General features: G+C 39.8%; 1 protein-coding gene across 1 annotated transcript in view; it reads right to left on the bottom strand.

The window, feature by feature from the left end:
* Positions 1-14,955: 14,955 nt before the first annotated feature.
* Positions 14,956-17,928, bottom strand: part of STK3 (serine/threonine kinase 3) — a 127,332-nt gene continuing 124,359 nt past the window's right edge. Inside the window, exon 11 of the mRNA XM_080338585.1 lies at positions 14,956-16,263. Coding sequence (XP_080194711.1) covers positions 16,105-16,263 — 159 coding nt within the window. The 3' untranslated portion in view covers positions 14,956-16,104. The remainder of the gene's footprint in view (positions 16,264-17,928) is intronic.

Below are 17,928 nucleotides of genomic sequence, written 5' to 3'. Positions count from 1 at the left end.
TGCACAAGTTTGACAGCAGTTTGCATGAGAGCTATCAAGAGCTATGTTTATAAGTGTTTTCCTATTTGTCTTCTTTTTTCCCTAGAGGATAGTGTTGCTGACACTGCACTAACTTTGCACTTGAGAAACTAAAGACATTTCTATTACAAGTTGAGAGTTTGCACATTTTCATCCTGTTGCATAGGTACTAAATGCTGACTTTTCCATGCAAATGTTACAACTTCCACGACATTAGTGCTAACAGTATAGTGATGATCTGTTACTTTGTGCATTTCCTCATCGGAGCAGAGAAATGAACGTACCCAAGTGGAATAAAAATTCTCAGCTGTGACACGAGTAATGAAAAAAATCACCTATCACCTATACTGGTACCTGTACTAGTGTAGGACTTCACATGAATTTTACAACAGTTTAAAATAATCACCTGTGAATCACTGACATGGGAACACTCTTCCTCATTTTTCTGACCAGTTATTCTGGTCATCACATGTCTGAAAACACCTCCGAGCTTCACATTTCACCAGAAGTGTGCTTACTCTCGAGCACGTGTGTTAAAAACTGGGTGTTCTTGTTCTGAAATGTTATGTATGATAATATCTTTCAGAAGCTCTTTAAGCATAAAGATACCTCTGTTTCCAAGATTAGGTCAACACCGAGCCTTCTGAAGTAGCCCACTCTTCATTTTCAGATGGCTATGTATTCAAAGGCTACATTTCCACAAGTGATTCCAGATATGGAGGCCCATGAAGATATCTCAGGTTTCCATTTCCAGAAATGATCTGCACACAGCTTGGTTCCAGTGAAGCTGAAGATACGCTGTATTTCACTTCATCAAAATGGTTCTGAGATTAGACACACAAAAACGTGGATTTTCAACAATTAGAAGCTCCAGTGGAAAACTTGGATTTGTTTAATGGAGCAAAATATTCCCACATGAACTGTACAGGCAGCATTTTAGGAACTGACATTCATATACTGCAAAAAGACTAATTATAAAGATGCCATATGTGATGCTGAGATATAAAATCTAATTTTATCAGGAAAGCTTGAAGGCAGGTGTTGATGGCAGATAATTTCATTAAGCTTTCTGCCAAGGAAACTCTAAGGAAAAAAAAAGCCTGTAAGCCACATTTTCTCACAGAAAGAAACTCGCAGCTAAGGAAGAGTGTAAAGGCCTAAGAAAGGAACAGGTAAAGAAAAAGAGCTTGATACCGCACACGCTATGGGCAGATCCTCCTACCTGCTTCTGTGGTGTATTCAATTGAAATACTTTCAAGGGCTGGCCTGTTCTTTTCTTTTTCTTTTCTTTTCTTTTTTTTTTTAAAAAAAAAAAAAAAAAACAAACTAAAAAAAGACATGAGAGAACAGATCATCTGAGTTTGCAAGAGTAATCATGAATCTGCATAAACTTATTTTTTGCAGGCTTGGCCTCTTCCTTTATGTAATCGTACAGAGATCAAACACTTGTGGCCAACAGGCAGAAGCCACTGCTGCTTCCCTCTATTTATACTTCTAGGGATCTGTGCTATAAAGCAAGCGTTTCTCTTCAGATCCTGCTGGTTTTCCATCCCATTTATTACATAAAATGTTCCAATTACTTTTTTTTTTTTTTTCTCCACCTGTGATGACTAGAGAGTTTCAGAAAATAAATTCAAAGTAGTTAGAAGTTAAAATACTAAAGCTGAAATTGTCATGTTTGGAAGTTTGTGTTTGTGCACCACAAGGAAGAGTGTTGAACTAAAATGTCCCAACTGGCAGAATAAAGCAAATATAGTATAAACAGGTAATTTTTTTTTAAGCTATTAGAGGTGGCTGATTGGTCTGGATCTTTTGGTGATGTTGCTGTATCAGTTCCACCAAAACCCAGAAAGCTGAGCACCCAGGATCAGATTACTTTATGCCTGATCACTTTTCACAGAATACTCAGTGTGAAATAACTTAACCCCCTCATACACCATTTTCTTTGAAGACCCTCCCTTCACAGCAGTTAGTAGTTGATTTATGCCACGAAGTGTGAGGGAAACACACCCTTTCTAACCTTAACAAATAAAACTCTTGGAGATTTCAACACAGCCTGCACAAGTTATGAAGTCAATAGGCAAGACGTTGCTTGCTGCCCCTGAAAATTGAAGAGCCATTTATATGGCCCTAAGGTAGACTTAGATAACGCAAATTTAGCATCCAAACTTCAAACATTTTGCTAAGGATTTCACTTTTGGAGGTTTGCTTCAAGTTCTCTGCTGGGTCATGGGCATAAATTCAGTAGTCTTGTCCCTGCTTCATTTTGCATGTGTGTAAACTATTATACACCTACAACCAACCAGCCAGAACACAGCACAGCACTAGGTTGCCTATTGGATCGAGCTACCAGGAAAGAAACAAGAGAAGGAGTAGATGGGCTTATGCAGCACTTACGCTCCACTTGCATTACTGCAAGGGTGGCAAACTCTCCCACTGGTGTCAAGGGCACTGCAAGTTCTCACGGGGTCTGTTGGCTGGGGGTCTTCAGAGAATCCAGCTCCAAGCAGTGGTTTTATCTTGGTTTCACAAGCAGTAGATTCACAGAGTTGAAAAGCAATGACTTTAGGGGCAGTTACTTGAAGAGACCTGTAAACTTGCCAAAGAGTCACAAATTCCCTCAGCTGTTGTTAGTTTAGCATTGCAAAGGTTGGATCCAAACTTTGCAACACTTCCTTTCAATAACCTATAGCTTATCTTATGTTTGAGATTTATTATTCTTCGTAGAGCCGATGCTCTGTCATTTCTGCAAATATTGAATGGAATGTGTCCAAATTGCGGTTTACTAAAGAAAATGAAATACCCCAAGGAATTATGACTTTTATTGTACTGGTTGAAAGGAATTTTCATTATTGCTTTTTTATATAAGTGCTTTGGATCAAAGACACTAAATAAATAAAGTACTGAAATTTAATATGTTCTTAGTAGCATGACAATGACTTTACACAGTACACAGGAATTCCCTTCATAAACTTAACTAACTCCATGTTAAAAGTAGTCAGATTTTCGCTCCCTCCTCCTTCAGAAGAGCATTCCACAGCTGTGCTGCTCTCCAAGACTTGTGCAACTTTAAGCATAATTTTATTAATGGCTGCTTTATAGTAGTTTTTTTCTCATCCCACCACTGTTCTTTAGCTTAAACATTTCATTTTCATCTTATTTTTTGCATGCATGGTGTATTTATAGACAGCAACCACATGCCTTTACATGCTTATTTTCACAGGATTATACCTGCCAAGCTTCCTTTTAGTTTTCTTTGTTCAAGTCATGTTCCCCTGACCGTCCATGGGGATGTAGCCTTTTCTTCTGCATTCCTTCTCTTAGATTTAATCTGTTTGAGCTCGAATTGTACAGTATTGTATCACTTTGTACAGCAGTTTTAATATTTGCTTATGACTAACAGAAATTTTCACTGAGGAGGATGACAATAGTTCTGATTTAAGCAATGTTGTTGCCTTAGCTCCTGCAAAATATCTAGGTAAGGAAGAATGAGGCACACCCTTCCTGCCATTTTATCAAGTAATGTCTATTCTAGGGCTCAGTCCAATAAGTGCGGAGAATCCTCATTTCTCATTAAACAAAAGTTATAGAAAAATGTTTACACTTTGAAGGAAAAATTGAATCTCTCCAAAGCCTCCACAAGGAGAAGAGGTGGTGGATTTTTTGAGTAGTCAGTACTTTTGCTAGACTTCTTAAATCATAGAGTCATAGAATGGTTTGGGTTGGAAGGGACCTTCAAAACTCATCTAGTCCAACCCCCTGCAATGAGCAGGGACATCTGCAATTAGATCAGGTTGCTCGGAGCCCTGTCCAGCCTGGCCTTGAATGTCTTCAGGGATGGGGCATCTACTACCTCACTGGGCAACCTGTCCCAGTGTTTCGCCACCCTCATGGTAAAAAATTTCTTCCTCATGTCCAGCCTGAATCTCCGCTCTTTTAGTTTTAAACCATTACCCCTTGTCTTATCACAACAGGTCCTGCTAAAAAGTCTGTCCCCATCTTTCTTATAATCCCCCTTTAAGTACTGAAAGGCTGCAATAAGGTCTCCTTGGAGCCTTCTCTTCTCCAGGCTGAACAGCCCCAACTCAGCCTGTCCTCACAGCAGAGCTGTTCTATCCCTCTGGTCATTTTGGTGGCCTTCTCTGGCCGCTCTCCAGCAGGTCCATGTCTTTCCTGTACTGAGGGCTCCAGAGCTGGACACAGGACTCCAGATGGGGTCTCACCAGAGCAGAGCAGAGGGGCAGAATCACCTCTCTTGACCTGCTGGCCAAGCTCCTTTTGATGCAGCCCAGGATACAATTGGCCTCCTGGGCTGCAAGTGCACATTGCTGGCTCATGTCCAATCTCTCATCCAGCAGTACCCCCAAGTCCTTCTCGGCCAAGCTGCTCTCCATCCCGTCATCCCCCAGCCTGTATTAATACTGGGGGTTGCCCTGACCCTTGCACTTGGCCTCGCTGAACCTCATGAGGGGCCACTTCTTGAGCTTGTCCAGGTTCTTCTGGATGGCATCCCATCCCTCAGGCATGTCAACTGCACCACTCTGTTGTCTTCCACAAACTTGCTGAGAGTGCTCTTGATCCCACTGCCTATATCATTGATGAAGACATTCAACAGTACTGATCCCAGTATGGGCCCCTGAGGACCCCTTGTTAGGTAAGAGCAGGGCATCTTCACTCCTATAAAAAAGCAGGTCAGAAATGAAGGAAGAGAGAACTAATCGGCTGCTTTCTTCAGTTCTGAAACTTGAAAATTGTTGTGGTCAGAAATCTGCTGACTATGGATGTGCCATTTAATGAAGAACACCGGGGTTGGTGTGTGGTCCTCCTGCCTTGTGGCCGTCACCTTCCTGGCACCAGGGAAAACACTGCTGTGACTCTTTCAGCTGAGAGCTTGGAATTGCTTAAATGAGGATTATGGTAATATTTCAAACGAGGCAACTTACTTTATTGCCAGGAATAAACTGTTAGAGAATCTTGATTTCTAGTACAACTCTGGGCTATCTTGAGAGTCTGAGATGTCCTTGAGAAGCAATATGTTACATTATTTTCCCGAGATGCAAAATCTATATATAGACTGTGATTAAGCTTTTTATGTATTTTCAGATTTTGTATTATTGCCTGGTTTATTATTCACTTGCTTTCATCAGTTGCAAATTCTCTCTTTCCCTGCAGGCTATTTTATCCAGTTTGAAAACAGACTGTTTTTTTTCCTCACATATTATATATAGCATGAGCTACTTCACACTGCGAACTTAAAAACAAAGAACTTTGTCTTGAATTTTCCAACTTCAATACCTCTAGTATTTGTACCTTTCTGTACAGGACTTTATGAGACTGCAGGGAACTACTGTATCTGGTGCTGTTTGTACTGTGTTTCTTGTCCCAGTAGTATATAACACACTGAAGAACTCAGCTTTGTGCCACAAAATGGAAATTAAATGCATTAAAAAGTGTGTTTCACCAGAGATTAAGAATTTATTTAAGTTTCAGGATATTCTGGGTGTATATTTTAATCAAAGAGAAGCCTGGATCTCATTGGGAAGGTAGGTTTCTTTTAAAAACATACGTCAGGCTAGATTTCTGTCTTTAGAAATGATCTAAATTGGTGGTGGTGGTGGGGAACCCACATTCTTCAGTTGAGGAAATAGCACAAACTGCTTGTTCTCTACCTCACAGATTAGGGACTAAGCAACATACCAATAGCACTTGTAAGTGCTAAATCAACTTGACATGACCTTTCAATTTCCCCAAATCAACCCCCATCCTTAGAGGCCCCAGCTATGCACATATAAGCAGCAAAAAGCCCCTGGAGTCGCCGCTCTTGCTGTGCGAGTTACCCGTTTCCTCTCACAATGTTCCTGGCTTTATTTTTGATGGTACATTCAAACAACATTCAACCCACAGTCACCACTCATATCCTTCGGGGAGGTGTTGTGCCAGAACTATTCTTCTATTCTTTTCTTGTCACTTTTTTTTGTGTTTTGTTTTGGTTTGTTTGGTTTGGGGTTTTTTTGTGTGTGTGTTTTTGTATGTTTGTTGTTGTGTTTTTGGTTTTGATTGTTTTTTTGTTGTGTGACTTGGTTGGTTGGTTGGGGTTTTTTTTTTTCCAATTTATGCACTTGTTCCCCTTTAAGATACACCAGAAATTAGTTTGATCTCCTGTAATTTATTTTCAAGTTCCTCACTATTTACACAGGGCTAGAAGAATATTCCCATCCAGTTTCTCAAGCATCTTTTACTGATTCTGCCTATTTTCTTTTTTCTTTTTTTTTTTTTTTTCCTTTTAGATTACGCTTCTTACCTGAGAATAATTTATTGGATTAACAATGCAACAACAGACAATACATTATTAAAAGCAACAGTTCTCTACTTAGTTGCTTCAGAGACAGCTGTCATGTCTGTGCCTTCAGAGCAATAGTTGAGTTTACTAAGAAACATCACCCTCATTAAGGATTGTGGATCTCTTCACCTCTCATATATAAAATTATGGGTTGTCATCTGGAAGAGGCAACCTCCAAACAGTCTAGAAAGTATCTGCCAAGGTAGTGTGACATTGCTCTAGCTCTAGAATTTATTTCTCCTGCTAGTAAAAAGGGTGGATAATAGTCCCACAGGTGCTGAGACTCAAACTGACCTCCCACTGGACACTGCAGAAATTTGTTTGCCTGACATCACCTCACCCGTTACACACGACCCTAAATCACGTCAGTGTTCATTTGGATAAATGCTGCATCTGGCTAGAGGCCCTGGTGGCACAAATCCAACACTTCAGCTTCACAGAGGTGGAGAAGAAACATCAGTACCTCCCATCCTTTTTTTAATTTCAGGGCAACAATGGGGTTTGGCTTCTCACTGAGCCCTGTTCAGAAATAAACAGGACTAAGTTTTTGGGGGATTGGACAAAGACTGCTATAAATCTGCCAATCTCCCCTACATATCTGAAGCACTCCAAGAGAGCTGCCCACTTTCAGATGCACAGTCCAACATCTGCTGGTGGTCACCATGTGTGCAGGTGCTCTGCATGGTGCATGTCTGTGTATTTCTTAGCAGACTGTTCCACTGACTACACTGTTGACCTTCAAAGAAAACTTTTAATCACATTTGGAAGACCGGTGGTACTCAAATGTCACTGTTTTCTTACCAGCAGCCACTGCTCTGCCCATCTTAATTCCTGTACCTCTTGGTTCACCCTCTCCGTTTGCTGTACCCTGACATGGCTGTTCCTGCAGTCCCCAGGACATACGATGAACGGGTGATGTGGTGGGGCCATAAAGCAGCAAATGAATGGTCGGAGTTCCTACCTTGGGAATGCCAATCCCACAAACTTTGAAAATTATCCTTTTAAATTACTATGCTATTTTTGAAATTCATGTTCTCTCCCTTTCTAGGAAATGCTCTGAACATTGACACCCTAGCATAGGCCCTTTAATGACCAGCCATTTAATTACTAAGGAAATTTTAATTATTTCTATTGCACCAGTGCCCAGGCACTCCAGATCCAGGCATAGCACCTCCATAGGTTATGTTTTCCCAAGCATGGCAAAAGACAACACATCAAAAATGTGCTTTCCTTTTGCAAAATGTCCATTCTCTAAACAGGTTGGCAGCCTCATGGTATTTTGGGAAAGCAGGGCCCTGCAGCTTGTGTCACTTGCTGTGATGAGGGGACACAGCAGCCACTTGGGTTTGCAGCACGGAGCCCATTCACTCCTGAGCAGCCTCATTTCCACGGATCAGGACAGAAGCTGGAAGACAGTGCAGAAACACAGCAGTAATCTCTTCTTAAATATGCCTGAATTGTTGTGCCTTGCCCTGGAGCGCAGAGCTGAACTGAACACTTCAGCGTCTGTCTGCAAAATAAAATATTAGTCACTTTGCCAACAGAACCTCCTCCTGCTTCAGCTGCAAGATAGGACCCAACTGCCGTGCTTTTTGTGGAGGCAGGAGCTGGAGATAAGCACTATGAGATGTATAAAAATTGTGTTGGTTGATGGGCTCAATAAATCAATGTTAACTCCGTTTAAAAGGCTTCAAACTTACACTCACACTTGTAATAAATTTCCATTAATTGTTGGGATGCGGGGCTACTGTGTTGCTGGTTCTGTGATCCTAGAAATTCCCAGTTCCTTATTTATCCCAATAATCACATATCTGGGGGCTGTTTAAACATCTAGATGTCAACAAGAGTTACAATTACACTACCTAAGAGAAATAGGTTTATCAAACCTAATACAACACCATTGCCATCGACTTCAGCCACATTACATCGTGGAATATAAACAGGCCAAACAGCTAATGTATTTCTGGAAAAGCTGGGGAATCAGTGGTGGATGCGCTTCCTCAGCAGGACAGGTTGCTGAAAAAACACAATAGATGTATAGTCCATCAACATTTCCTAGCACATACCCCATAGTGGCTTACCAAACTACTTTTGGTTGGTTTAGAGTTTCTAATGGGATCAGAGAGATTCTGGGAATGAGTGAGAGGAATATTTCAGCTGTATTTACTGAAATATTGAACCAATATTTACTGCATTAGAGACTTCTGTTCACTTTTCAGAGGTAAATCAGGTTTGGATTAAGCAATTATACATGCATATAAATCAGTGCAGTGTTGAATACTAACACAGTTAACTCATTATTTTCTGGATGGTCTGAAGAACTTTATTCTGTAAAGATCAACTAACAGGAATAACAAAATTTTTTTCCCAGATTTTAGGAGATTCAGAAAAAGTTACTTTATTAATTTTAAAGTACAGAGTTTGATTTGTTTCTGCATTTTTCAATACAAAACAGTTTGAAAAATTGTAGTCTTCCACAGTTTCAGCAAGGAAAATTGGTATATAACAAATAAATATGACTTATCTACAGACTGAAATAAGGCCTGCATTTTAAAAAGAATCTCATGCTTTTGGATATGGTTGCTAAGAAAAATGATAACTCTACTTAATCCTTCTTCAAATAATCTCTGACCTCCATAATCTCTGGACTATGACACCTGTTTTCATGTGCAATGAGAGATCAAAAGGACACCTCTTGCTGCTAAGCCTGTGTACCCCATTGTACTGTAATAAAAATGAAATATCAATTGATGCATCACACTAAAGGCTTAGTGTCAGATAAATCAAATCAAAAGCTTTTGGTCTCCCTCTTTGATGTATTGGCTGTGAGTTTTTCCTTAACAGTAACCATGCAGGCTCTGGAAGCCCAGGAGTGCAAAGCAGCAGCGAGATCTGAAGAGGGGAAATGTGGTGTTAGAAACATCTGAGGGCCACAGCACCTTCCCTGCATTGGTCCTTTCAGCAACACCAAGGGAACAAACAGACAAATAAGAGGTAGAGGGGTGTGTTTGCGTGTGTGCCCATGCACACCTGTGTACAGTCAAACAACGATGATCCTGCACAGCTCCAATACTGTCCCTGACGGGAGAAACAGGACCAGGAAGGCTACGTTTCTCTCTGGAAGTTGGCTAGGGAGAGGTACTGCAATATAGAATGTCTGGCCTCAGAAGAAATATCCACAGGGAGACCAGGTTTTCAGTCAAGAACATAATGGTTTATTTAATTTCATAGAGAAAAATATATCCAGATACGTTAGCATGTGGCCATGTATATTTACAAATTTCACTTCTGAAGTTGTGACACCTAAAGAAAAAAAATGTGAAGGTCACTGGGGTTTGCAGTGCACAAGTAAATGCCATTAACGTTTTCCCCTGTTGTGACAGACACAAAACCAGTGTTTGAGCCCAGAATCAGATTAGTTTACTCCTTCCAATGCTCTCCTGCTGGCTGGCTCCAGACAGCTCCCTGCTTGCTGCCCAGCTTATCCCTCTGAATTTTCCCTGCGCTGAACAAGTACCAGCACCAGGCAAGAACTCTGGTCGGTTGCCTACAGCACATCCAAACCTCCTGCTCCCACCATCACTTACAGCAAAGCTACACTCAGTGCCTACGGTAAAAACTTGGGAGGCCAAGGCAGAGCGCTACTGGCCTAAGAAATGTCCTGGCATATGGCACAGAGCCATCTTTAGCTGATGCCATTACACAGACCCTTCCACTGCACTGAGATCATTTCCTAAAGGCCACTAAACATTTTTTGTACATCAATATAAAAACAGACACAAAGAACTTTATCCTTTCCAAGAGTTAAATGTTATTTGCAGGTCCTTTGTTCCGGGCATGCCTGCACTGCGCTGGGGGCCATAGCCATGCTGCAGTCCTGCCAACGAATCAAAGCTGCATCAAAAGCCATTTGTCACTGCATCCTGTCCCTGAGAGAAGGAGCTGGCTCTGGCGAGGCTTCCTAGACCACAGGCATGGGTTTGAGCCTAGTGCTACCCTGACACCGATCAACAGCTTCCACATCCACGCTCAGTCTCTCAGTGACAAAGAGGTGCCCACCGCTTTGGGCTGCTTCCTCACACTGCGCAGCGGCCTCGGTGCCTCCGCTACAGCCGGGAGGGAGAGGAGGAGGGTGGGACAGGGACAGTGGTTCTCAGCAGGGCACAGCACTCACACAACATCCTGAGCAGGGACACAGCTCTTTCAGCCCGCTTGATAAAACCACCTCTGATACCTGATTTACGGTATCACACCCATCCATGTCGGCCAAGGGTTAGGGCATAGAAATGCTCTCCATGCAGAGACAAATGTCATCTGCAGCCAGATCTCTCCATGACCCCAGAAAGGAGCTGGGGAGAAAAGGAGGAGTAAAAACACCACCCATTCAGTGACTTTGCCTTTATTTTTCCCCATGTTTATTTACTTGGCACTATTATGGTAAGTTTCCATTTATAAAATTAAAAAAAAAACCCCAACAAATATTTCTATCTTTAAAAGTGGCAACTGAATAAAGCAAAAATATAAAAGACAATAAACATGGATGGAAGAAAATCAGACGTGAAACAGCAACATAGAACAGCAAGACAGACAGGTGACTACCTGTTTTGCTTTTGTCAGCCAACACTGTTTTTCCCTCACATCCACAGTTAGCTTGACCAGAAACTGGCCAGGTGCAACTACCATGTGCTTTTTATTTTCTCCCTACAGATTTTTTTTAATGATTTCTTCTTGTTTCTGTGACAAATACAGCCCTTATCTACCCTAGAAGATTCTCTAAGGCCTAGTGAATCTAAGCATGAGGCTATCCTGAGGAACTTGCGAAGCAAGCAATGCAAAAAAAGTACTTAGTATCTCATCTGGGAACTAACAAATATTCTGAAATAGGAAGCCTTGGTTAGCAGCTGAACATCGCGTATTTTCAAATTAAGGGAAAATAGGACGGCTGAGCCTTTACTTTGGTGATGGCTGAATAGAGGAGAATAAAAGCTGTTGCTGACATTTGCCTTTGTGCACAATGTCCCAAGAACACTTGTCTCAGGGGATGCTCTTAAAAGCAGGGCCCACATTCATCTTCCCGAGGAGGGGGAGAGAAGCAGCAAAATATGGGTAATCCTCAAGTATTCTTAAAAACCCCTAACAAATCAAAACACAACAGAGAAAAAGGATGAGAGCACACCATGTAAATACTAGTCCCTTCCCATAATGGATACACCAAATAGAAAAATATATTTTGTGAAAAGGTGTTTTAAAATAAACTTAACAGGGCAAGTCCCCAAGTGCAACTTAATGACCTCACACTGAACCATTAATGTAATTTTGCCTTTCCCCCAGAAGATGAAGCTGTAACTTCACCCGGCACAACACGAGAGTGAGATGCACCATGCACTACCCAGGACTGGTCTTCTCCAAGACTCTACTGGCAATAGTGGGTACAACACTGCTGCACCACAGCCTGCTACAGAAACATCCCAGAGCCAATATCCCAGCCAGCTGTATGGCATTACAGAACATCCACCATCACCTTCAGAAGTACAGAAAGAAATGCCACAGCAAGCTGGAGCCCCTAATATTGATGAATACAAAGAAATAAAGGGTTCCTCACATCATAAGGTCATTTCGATTAGTTTTATAACCACTTATACATTCAAAAAGAATGAAGCAGCGTGCACACAAAGTGCTTTACATAACGTGTACATCCCACACTCTGCAGTGAAACACCTGTGCCTGTTCACGGTGACTAAGGCTCTCGTGTACTTGCACACAGACTCACTCACCGTGAGCCATATTTATATTTGGAAGTTCAACCCAATGGGTGGGTTCAAGCCAGTGTGCACTCTCACCTGAATTTACCTGAGCAAATACAGGTAAGCTGTTCTCTACTATAAATAAAAGTAAATAACTATAATATCGAATAATTGTCAGAGTAATTGGGATTAGCAGTAGAATTTTGTCACTTTAAACATAACGTAACTCACTACGGAGTTTTGTTCGTCCCATTTATTAAAGGGTCTTTGTGGACCAATTCTTAGAGAAACATTTTTTAAAAATCAGAAGTCTGCTATGGACTCAAATTTGAGACATTCCATGTATTTGCTTTTCCTCGTTCAGCCTATCTATTACCTATTGCTGTTCTCGTTACACCAGAAAATCAAAGGAGCAGTTAAAGCCGCCAACGTCCGCTAGTACTTCCAAGTAAAGGATCTCTCTAAAGAACTTCAGCATATTGGGGTGGTGCTCAGCTCTGAGGATGTGGCCTTTAGCATCCTTAGATTACAGAGAGAGGGACTTCCATCAAGTATTGCAGATTTCTGTCCTTGGACTGCCCTGATACTCTTCAGAATTCTAGAGCTTGTAGCAATGTCTTGAGCTGGAGAAATCCCTTCCAGAGCTGACTTTGAGAGATGTTGTTTTCTGCACTCACAGCTGGGCTCACAGTATTATAGAAAGGAAATAAAAGCATGAGAGATGACTATGGAAATGACATTAATGGTTACTATTAACATAATTTAGCTTCAGTTAGAATGAACAACAAGACAACAATTATACATGAAAAATTAGCTTTTATTACAAATGTTTAGTAATAAGAAATGATTTATCTTTTTTTTTTTTTTTTTAACTTACTAAACCTAAACATACAAAGTCAGAAGAAAACGAGAAATTGCTTGGATAAATCTTACTGAAGGTTACCTTGTCAGTAGTTCTATCAGATTTCCTACAAGGCTGGCTTTTAAAATGTCTTATTTATTGTACTACCAGCTTTCCTTCACAGAGATGCTCACCCTCCAGTAGAGATGTGTACTCATCGACATGAGCGATTTGATTCACTTATATAAACAGAAGAAAAAAATAAGCTGTATCCATCTCTCAGTATAAAATCTATTTCTATATGTTATGCTTTTACATAATTCAGAGCCTGATGCACTGGCTTCTGAAGTCAAAGACAGCTCTTAGACTGACACGCACCATATCAGAAGGGCAACATTACTAATTTCATATTAACTGGTGAAAGTATTCTTTGGTCACAAACGTCCTATATATACCCAGTTTACAGTATCTCAGAGGCTATTTTTTACTCATTTAAGTAGCTTGTTTACATTTTTATCTTACTTCATGGCTTTCAGATTTTTCTCTTGCATGTATAATCTATACCTGCATGCACGCATGCGCACAGGATTTGAGTTGTTTCTATGCAGACAGATGAGGAGTGAAGCAAGAACACGCTTTACCTTCTGGTACCTTTCAAATGTCAGACTGCAACAGCTCTGGTCTAAAATGGCCTTTTACTGGAGTCCCTCTCAATGAGCAATTCACACTTAGTGCACTGTATTACTACAGTTTTCAGAATACACAAAATATGGAAATTGTGATCGTTTTATTACATTGTCTATTACACTGAAAAGCCACATTATTCAAAATCAAAGTCTTACTTTTAGTGGGAAAAGTTTAAGAGAGTAAGGGAAAAGAAAGCTGCTAATGATGCAAGAATGTCCAGACAATGACACTTTGCTTAAAAGGCACACCAAGAAAAGGCAGGTTAGGTTCCTCTCCTGATGATTTAGATATGTTTAATATTTTATATTTTTTATTTTATATGTATATAGATACGCACATACTTGTGTATATACCTACACAAATGTATATATGCACACACACCTTTGAGGTTTTGAGAACAGAAAAGTTCAAGATTTAGAAATTCATGTTAAATAAATAAGAACAATACTAATAGGGGGAGGTTGGAGCTGTTATTTTTTTGCTGCTTTATGATACAGTGATATGATTATACCTTTTTTTACTTTACATCATTTCATTGTATAAAAGTGAGGTTTAAGACCACCAGGTGCATTTTATCTTGCCCAAAGTAATATTTATGGATCATCTGTGTTCCTGCTTTTTCAAAAGGGATTATCATTATTTTAAGAAATATGGAGAGAGTGGAGGGTAAGGATGTTCCAATGATCGCAGTTAGAATTTACATGTTAGAGCGCTGTGTGAATGCAAACACACACACAGGATGACAGTGGCAACACTGTCTGTACACAGCTCAAGCCCAGGTGCTGGTCCCAGCTCAAGCCCAGGTGCTGGTCCCAGCTCAGCTGCACTCCGCTGATCTTGTAAAAACTTTTGGTTTCCTTTTGCTTAAGCTTTATGATATAATGCACCAATTCAAAAACTGCACCGTTCTGTCCAAGTGGTCCGTGTCTGATGACAGCAAATGCTAAGAGGTATGAGATGATTACTAGCTTCCAGAAAACACCGAACAGAAGATGCCCACATAGTAGTCACCATTAAAAGTTTAACAGCTGAAGGTTGAATGTAAAGATCTTTTCAGCTGTATTGTTTAAAGAAGTATGACTGTCACAGTAAAGTTATTTACACAAAAGGCAACGATAGTGAAGATATCAATAGAGAACACAGTAGATTGTTCAGAGAGTGGATCACGTTTTCTGCTAAGTCTGAAATATCTCTTGCAATGTTGTAAATTCTACCTATTAGATATCCCACAATATAGACCAGACAGAAGAACTTGTAAAATATATGAAGAGCTTAGTCTTGTATTTCTGATTCTCAAAATCTACCACAGAAGACAACAGGAATTTTGAATGTTTAGTGACTGCAGGACAAAACCCTCACAGGACTGCAAAACATAGTTTCTTTTCAGTACTTATTATACATTAAGTATTCAATTTATTTTCTTTGGTTTTTAAATTACTATCCTTCCGTATCTATAATGTGAAACCAAACCAAACCCAAATCACTAATAATTCCCCTCTCCCCTCAAAACAGTGATTAAAAAAAATTAAATGAACCAAAAAACATATCCAAGAAGTGTAGCTGTTACTTCATTATAAAACTATGGTGCAAAATTGAGGTTTATACTGGTCAGAATTGCAATAGCAATTGGAAATTTGCACTGAAGTGGCTGCAAGTATTGCTTCTCCCAAATAACAGAAAAATCAAAACTGATTAGGCACTTGTTTTCTTGTTTAATGAGACATCATTAAGTGTGCGTAAAAATGACAGAAATACTCTCTAAAAGAATGCTCTGTGGTGTAACAACTGTATTGCTCAACTACAGCCACGGTCCCTGATTCAGGAGAGCACAAAAACATGTGCCTATTCCTTATTTTATACTTAAATCCTACTGATAAGAATGGGCTGGATACATGTTTAAGTGCTGTCCTGAATTGGGATGCCTGCTGAAATTGGAGTTTTAAAAGATAATACAATGGTGAGTTTCTTTTCATTAACGCTACAATACCAATTTCATCTAATCTGGCTCTGCTTTCCACAATATTATCCTAATACTTCCTAATAAAAAAAGAAAACAGGCATAAAATAAATAGGATAATCAAAGATTACATAATAAATATGCTACTAAGTGGGAGGAAAATATATTGCAACATAAGGCTCTGTAGTGTTGCACAATCAAGAAATCGTTCCAGGTGCTCCAAAACACAACTCCTACTGTGCAACACCACGTTACCACTATACACCTGAAAAAGATTGGGAAGTTACAGATGAAACTTTTTACATTAAACATTTGAAAATATAGACAAATGGCAATGCGTTGCGCTGTCTTTGCAGAACACCGTATGCATGTTCTTTCACTGCTCCAATTGTCATTGGTTCTGAAGGAAAATTCAAAAGACTGGGGTTTTGAAAACTCATAACCAAATTCCTTCAGACTTAGAAAGTTACCAGTGTCCACACTGACTCGTAGTATCATCTCTGAAAGGAAAACAAACTCAGAAGTTTTGTTGCCTCCGTTTCTTTGCATCCATCGCATCTAGGATAGGTTGCCTCTTCGCGGTGTACCTCTGACGAAGCTCCTCAATTTCTCGTTCCATCATAGGATCCAAAGCCTTTAATCGCATCTGTAATTCTTCTAAACTCAGATTCTTTAACTGTAAAACAACCAAACAAAAAAACCAAACCTGTTTATAACAAAAATGAAGTCACCACCTTTCATAATCCTTTGATTTACAGTTGCAGCGTTCTTACACACTTAGAGTGTATGAATACACACATATAACTGTTTATATAACCAAAAGCCGTAGTATGCTCCACAGTAAATAATTTAACAGCATATGAAAATGGAAACACACAGAGTACATTTAAGTTCAAAAATAATCACTCTGCAAACCCTGCAAATAGATTGCAAATAAATATAGGGCTGGAGTTTAATTCATTAGGCTGGAAAAAAGCCTGTTACAGTATACACAATTATATTCATGTATATAAATTGTATTGCTTAATCAAATACTTCTTACTGAACTTCAGTCTCTTCTAGAAGTCTGAAAGGCACCCATCTTCCTCAACAGATTGCTGCCAGAACTAGTCAAAGCAAATTGCTAACAGAGTACTTAAATAATACATGAAATAATTTCCTGAATTCATGGGAGGGACTTACCCTTTGACCAAGCTCTTCTCTTTCTAAAAATATTTTCTCACAATGTTAAACAGTTCATTATATTTCATTCATTAAAATCAAGGGGTCACATCACAAATTGCTTCGCTGGCTTGCAGGCTGCTGCAAATAAAGGTTGGAGTCTTGGCAGGTACTGGGGTCTGTCAGGCACAACTGCCCCACCTGCTATTGCAGGGAAGGATCCACATCTGAAATATGTTCCTGTGTATTCTTCTCCTGATGAAGTCTAGTGCCTCTCTGCATTTCTCTCTTGTCAGAATTGCCCATGTGCCAATTACTCTTCCCCAAGTGTGAAAAATATCAACGTATTACAAATAGCACAAATAATTTCATCCTAGGAAAGAGATAATCTGTATTTTGTTTGCAAATATTCTGACATTGCAAACAAGCATTCCACCTAACTCGTGAAAAAAGAGTAAAAACATTTTCTGAATCAACCTACTAATGAGTCAATACCTCCTTCATGAATCTAGGGCAGTCTTCCATCAACACAGCCTGATCTGTTTTCCCTGAAGAATGAAATACCACTTTTGATCTTTATTTTTATCAGTATCTGAGGCATATAAATTGCCAACACACATTGCTACATACAGCCCAAACCCCAGCATTATGACTTCTACTAATAGACTACATTGTACATAGTAATAACTTAAAGTCATAATAAAGAGGGAGTGCAGAGCACAAATACAGAGAAGAACATGTGGAAAAAGATGCACATTTTCATGCAATGTCACTTAAATAATAAGATTCCTAATGAAGATAAGAATTAAACCCCAGATGTCAAACTGTCTTCCAGGACCAAAGATCCTTAGACCTGTATGAGCTTCAGAGACCTCAGATGCGCTCAGTAGCTCATCAGCAATGTCTGTCTCTCCCAAGCACAAATGACACCTTTTGTTTCTTAGGAAGAAAGAATTGCCTCCCAAGGAATTAAACATAATCTAAATTATATTTCTCCCATTTAATATATGGAAGAAAGGATGGGGGAAGGAATCATAATTCCTTAGTCACCAAGAATTTTGCAGAAAAACATCTTTCAATTTTCAGAGAAAGAAAAGATTAAAAGAAAACCCCCACCATTCTCTTTCATTTTTAGCCCACTGGTAAATGCAACTGGCACAAGAGACACTTTTCTGTGGAG

This window comes from Nesoenas mayeri (genome assembly GCF_963082525.1).
Source record: "Nesoenas mayeri genome assembly, chromosome: 2".
Lineage (NCBI taxonomy): Eukaryota > Metazoa > Chordata > Aves > Columbiformes > Columbidae > Nesoenas > Nesoenas mayeri.
This window is presented reverse-complemented; position numbering and strand designations above follow the sequence as displayed.